This window comes from Austrofundulus limnaeus, unplaced genomic scaffold (assembly GCF_001266775.1).
Source record: "Austrofundulus limnaeus strain Quisiro unplaced genomic scaffold, Austrofundulus_limnaeus-1.0 Scaffold1058, whole genome shotgun sequence".
NCBI classification, from domain to species: Eukaryota; Metazoa; Chordata; class Actinopteri; order Cyprinodontiformes; family Rivulidae; genus Austrofundulus; species Austrofundulus limnaeus.
In genome coordinates, this window is record NW_013953460.1 from 28410 (window position 1) to 34480 (window position 6071).

The 6071-nt window shown below is 36.4% G+C and overlaps 1 protein-coding gene across 9 annotated transcripts in view; it reads left to right on the forward strand.

Annotated features, from left to right (window-relative positions):
- rapgef6 (Rap guanine nucleotide exchange factor (GEF) 6) overlaps positions 1-6071 on the forward strand; it is a gene marked incomplete at its 5' end in the record, with an annotated part of 73668 nt that overhangs the window by 26674 nt on the left and 40923 nt on the right. For all 9 annotated transcript variants that reach the window (XM_014030418.1, XM_014030426.1, XM_014030421.1 and 6 more), the window contains 2 exon segments: positions 3385-3565; positions 5469-5605. In XM_014030418.1, coding sequence (XP_013885872.1) covers positions 3385-3565; positions 5469-5605 — 318 coding nt within the window.

Below are 6071 nucleotides of genomic sequence, written 5' to 3' on the forward strand. Positions count from 1 at the left end.
GAAGGAAGGAAGGAAGGAAGGAAGGAAGGAAGGAAGGAAGGAAGGAAGGAAGGAAGGGATTAAAATTACGGTGGGATTGAACGTTTCGTTTGTTAGATTAACAATCACATGATACAATGATGGCGCACGCGGGGGGTGCGCTCGGACCAAGCGGGCAATGATGGAGTGGGTTGTGTGCGCATTGTGTGTGCGTGTGTCTGTGTGTAAAGCCGGTGTTGTCTGCAGACAGTGGTGAAGAGGACAAAGGAAGCAGCTCAMCATGACCTCAGGCTCTAAAACAACTTTAAAGCTGCTGAGTTTTTGATTTTAAAAGATTTGTGAGATTTTTGTCTATTTTCATGATGCAAATGAGGACATTTTGTGTAATTCTACAGACAAATCAGTACCAGGTGACAACATTAGTGTGTTGAAAGTGAACTTGTCTTAGCATTTTCACAGTCTTATCTTGATATTTCCCCGACAATATTCTTGAGCATGAAATCTGAGGCAGTGATCGGTCCATGTCGGGGGGTTTTCTAACGACGTCAGCTTTGCGGCACAGCCAGGTGTCGCAAATCAGCTCCAAGACTGACACTTAAGAATTACAGGAAGAATTCCTACACTTTGCTTAAAGTAAGACTAAGACGCTTGATAACTGACTTTTACTCTCAGCTTTTAACTAAGAATTTTTTTATACTTAAGTCCACTCTTAGCAGCATTCTTAAGAGTTATTCGAAGAAGTTTGATAAATACGGGCCCAGATGTCCTCCAATTGGCTACATCTCATTGGATTACCTGTGATGTAAGATTTAAATGGCAAATTCTGTATGCTAAATGAAATAAACTCTTAGTAAAAGCAGAAGATATATCAACAACACTGTAAAATGGAAAATAGAACGAGAATATAACAAAGTGCTCTAATCTGACAAAATGTTAATTATAGATATTTTTTATTTATTTATTTATTATTATTATTATAAAAGCTCAAAGTCTAGGTCTTTTGTCTGGATTACTTTAACTGTCCATACAATGTTTATAGTTGCCAGCACAGAGAAAAAAAAATGCTGTTTTAGCATTTTTGCACACTGATAACATGATAAATTTATCAATCTCCAAGAATGGATAAATCTCTGTATGAAGCTAAAGAAATGTTTATGTTTCATGTAAATCTGTACATAATTAATACAGCTAGACCATTTAACATGTCTATTATTAATCTGTCTGCAAATGGTAAAACTTGGTATTTATGACTACAATTAAAAGCTGAAGAAATGCTGCAAAAACAGTTTTGATAAATCATTACATGTCATTTTTTTAATTTATTGCATTGGTCATTTATCATGGGCACTATGATTTTATATTTTATTTTTGACAATGTTTCTTCTGGCTTGACTTTTCACATCTATTAAGTCAAAATTATTAACATTCAGTGCTCGGAGAACAGGAAAGGCTGAGCAGCTGGATTGTTTTTAAAATATGTCTAAATAGCTTGTCTAGCCTAATTTATGAGCACAAGCACAGATCTGCCTGAAAACTAGAATGTGTTGTGTGCTTGATCACCTTCTTTCTGATTAGCTTTGTAAAACTATTCAGACTTTTTCCAATTTTTAACTCAAACTCGATCGCATCACCTGTAAGAGAGCTCAACTTTTAGCGTGCTGACCAGGAAATGACCTTATACATCACCTTTACAACATCTGATTTAGTCTTTTAGTACAACAGTTGGACATTGTCAGATCTTTATTACGCCATTTGAGTGGAAAAACTCAACAAGTTCTTGAGTTTTATTGTTGTTCTGCCGCATGTTTTCTCAAACTGTTCAAGGAAAAGACTGAACATGTTTAAACAAAGGAGAGAGGATGCAAAATAACTCTTCTTAATATTGCATTTCTGAACTACTTTGCAAAATTTTAAAGAATAATCCAGATTATCGACAAGTTCTTATTCCTTGTTCAACACCTACATTTCACTTTTGCATAAAGGCTTTCAGAAAGGACCCCAGTTATTTTGCAAAGTAAAGATTAAAAGCTATTTTGAAATCAAACTAGTCTTTGCCCTTCATCTACACACTGTCATCTCTGTTTAATGCTGATGTGACTTTTCTGCTTGATATATCGCAGCAAAGTTTGGACTCATCAGTGTTCTATCAAAAATGTTCTTTCAACTCCCATCAGTGGCTCCTGATATTAAACCCTAAATTCAGAACAGTGTTTCTCCTACTCTTCTAGAAGAATGGGAACGTCTAAAGAAGTATTTTTTTTCTTCTAAGTGAATAAAGTAATAAAAGTTGATTACTGGAATAGAGAGTGATGGCAGTAAAATCAAGCTCAGTTTGCAAGTTCTTTGTTCTACGGGCAATAAAAAAAGCAACAGATGGCCTGCAATCCTGGCAGAACCACAGGAAAGCTCCTCCTTTCACCTCCAGGCTGAAGGTTCAATTCCCACCTGACCCGCTGAAAGCCACYGTGCCTTTTTAGAGCCAAACTCTGCCAATTGGTATCCCTGCCCAGGGGGTAATTTGGAGGGATGTGAATTGTCACTGCTGGATWTGAATGTTGAGCTGTTGGCTTTCTGTTTTTGAGGCTACAGCTTGGTTTGGGGGTTAAGTTTGAGTTTCAAAAACAGCTGCTCATTTTTCAAGTTCTCTTTATGCTGATTGTGAAGAATGTGTTAGTGAGGATGAATACGAAGCAGGTGGGTGAAATAAAGTGTTAAAGGCATGATGWATAACTTATGGCTATGGTTACTGAGGATGGATTAAGAACCCATATTRGTGGGGGCGTCGTAAGTGGGCMCATTGCTCTCTCCAAAAAGACACTGGTCTTTATTCAAACCTTCGTGTCCCTTGGATGAAGGACACAACGTTAGAAACRCTGTGTTCTGAACTTCTCAGGATCCATAAAGGGGTCCCCAATAATTCTTTTCCTTTGCTCAGAGCCAGGCAGTGGCCTAAGTAGTGCAAAGAGGTCTTTAATTCGATGTATAACGTACCCTACTTTGTACTGTTTATCAGTTGGTACGGTTGTAGATGGAACAATGAATAATAGTTTATTGAAAAGACATTAACCACTGGCCTTTTTTTTCTTTTGCGAAAAACGTTCCTTTTGTTTCTCTGCATGTCCAGTAATTGCCCAGAACTTAGCAAATTTTACTGTACATTTTATTAGGACACTTAAATGTCTTTAAAAATTGTATGTCTTGTTTTGTTTTTTGCAGAACGTTTTTAGTCAGAGTAGTTTATTGACGAAAGTAGAGCTTGAGCAAGTTTGTTTTCAGTCGATTTCAAATCAATAAAAATTGATMATTGCAAAAAATGCTTTTTCGATTCAGTGCAGAAAAAAACAAAATATCATGCCATTTGATTCTGTTGAAACCAAATGATTTTTCCCCTCTTGTTTTCTGAAGGCCACAGAGAGTGAGTTGGGTGACGGGGACCTGTCTGGACTTCCAGAGACAGCAGTTGACAGTGAGGAAGATGAGGAGGAAGACGAGGACCTGGACAGAGCCTCAGATGCTCTTCTGGGTCGGGACCTGGTTCGAGAGTGTCTGGAAAAAGATCCGGCGGACCGCAACGATGATGACATTGGTCAGTTTAAACTTTGCTTTATTTCATGCTTGCAAAGCTAACTCTTTCAATAAAAGGTTAACACACTTTATCTYTGTGTAAAATTTACCTGAACTATAATTAAAAGTGGATTCATGTGGCTCACGCTCGGWTCTCTTTATCAGTCATTCATAACATCATAGGAGCTCCCCGTCCTCTTATAAAGACCACCTATATTGGTGTCTAAACAGCAATGTCCTTCTAATGTGTATTTTTGAACAGGCAATCAGAGAAACAACCTCATTAGGGGGACCCAGTGGGGTCCTAGGGAAGAAGGTGACCGCATCAGAGAGCTCAGAGAGGTTGTAAAGGCCTGGCCTGCTGTGCCCACCAGGGGCAGGAGGTCTGGCCTTTTCACAGCCTTCCTGATAATACAGGAAGGGGAAATGTATCTCACACAAGCTGGATGATAATTTACACTATTTTCTATGTATTTTATTTGAGTAACTTACTCAAAGGCTCTATGAATGTCTTTTCCCTTAATGAACGTTTAGAAAAGAAAAAAAAAACTTGGAGTAAAATGTTTTTATTTGACAGAAGCCTTTATTCAAAGTGGTTTACATGTCAGAATCAGAATCACTTTTATTGCCATTGTCAATGAACAGGATTCACAGACTAGGAATTTGCTTTGGTGTAAAGGTGCAATAGGTATCAAATATAACAAATAAGGAAAAAAACATATGTGACCCATCATATCAAAATGAGGATTAAGTCAAATTTGGGCAAAATAACCTAATTACATTTTCAGATTCCTGGCTTTAAAAGCTACATTTTGATACCTGGATCATTCTGATATCATAAGCTTATTCAGAGATATGACTTAATTTGTCTTGTTGGTTACGATAATTACTGAATCCTAATTTTATGTAATTTATTCAGTAATTTTTAATGTCAATATGCAGAGGAAACCTCAAGTAGTATTTGTAGATTATTATTTCCCAGTTGTAAAGAAACAAAAACATTGCTAGCTCACAGGGAAAAAAATCAAAATTTTAAGGCGTTTTTCCTTAAAATCAGTTTTTTGTTGCTACTGCTCAAAAAAAATGCTTCAAATTTTTGTTTTATGATTATATTTCAGACAGTTCATTCAATTGATACATTGATAAGGCATAAATTCATTATATTTTGACAAAATTCAATTTTTGCACACGTTTAAATCAAAGCCCTATTTCAAAGCCCCCATTTCTCCACATCCCACTATTGGACTTAATCCTCGTTTCGAAGTGATAGGTCACGTTTGTGAGGAAATGTTTTGGTTAGTTTTCTTTATGTAGCCTGGAAACGTTTGGCATTTAATCAACTTTATAACAGAATRCCGATTGTTAAAAACTGTGAATTCAGAACAGTCATGAAAACATTTTCTGATTGCAGCTGTATAATTCGAAGGCCGCAGTAGCTTGCAGTGCCCCTGTCTTGTAATCCTGAGGCTTCATGTACAGCTCAGTTTATTAGWGTTTGCTTTCGGTGTCAACCTATGCAGAAGGGAGCGGGCAAAAGGAAAACAACTTTTGTAACCTTTAACAGAATAGTGAACAGATTGAGGTCACTTTGTTCTCAGCGACAGCGCTGAGGCAGATCTGTAGTGAAGAGTGAAAAGTTTTGTAGCTGTAAAATATTAAGATATATCTGTGTTTTTGTTGTTTTATAGGATAAAAGCAAGTGATTACATTTCTTAAAGCTCTGATCTCTTTTTCTAGCAGCACTGTAATGCAAGTAACACAACAGAAAGGAATATTTAAACAGAACAACTAAGACTGAGTGGTTCACCCCAACCAGCTGTATTAGAAACACATTTGKTGTAAATAAAATGCTCTTTTTTTCCCTGCCTTTTCATTTTTTCTTTTTCTTTCTGCTTCTTTTTTTTCTTTCCCTCTATAACAAACAGAACAACTCCTGGAGTTCATGCACCAGCTGCCCGCTTTTGCCAACATGACTATGTCCGTGCGGAGGGACTTGTGCAGCGTCATGATGTTTGAGGTGGTGGAGCAGGCCGGCACAGTCCTGCTGCATGACAAACAGGAGGTATGAAAGGACTCAAAATCTGCAAACAGAAGTGTGTAACTACTACCTTATAAAGAAAAACATGAAGCTGATTTTGTAGAAGAATTCAATTTTGCTGTATTTACATGTCAAATAAATTTATCAACAAACTAATTCATATATGCAAAGTATGTCATTAAATTAAATTAATGTTTATTCAATCTGATAAAAAATCTATTATCTGTCCTGCTGAATCATAATTATGCTATTAACATAATCACAATTAGAACATCTCTTAATATTATGCAAAACAGGAAATAAATCTTATTACGTTGATGTGTTTGGATTTTAATTTCCTTTTAAAGATTTGTTAAATTTGGTATGATAAACAAGAAAATTAGGGTTTAAAAAGTAAGTATAAATTGGTTGATGTTTGCTTCTTTTAAAAAAAAGTATACATCTTCCCTATCTTCTGGTCTATCCAAAGTTAATTCACACACACACACAC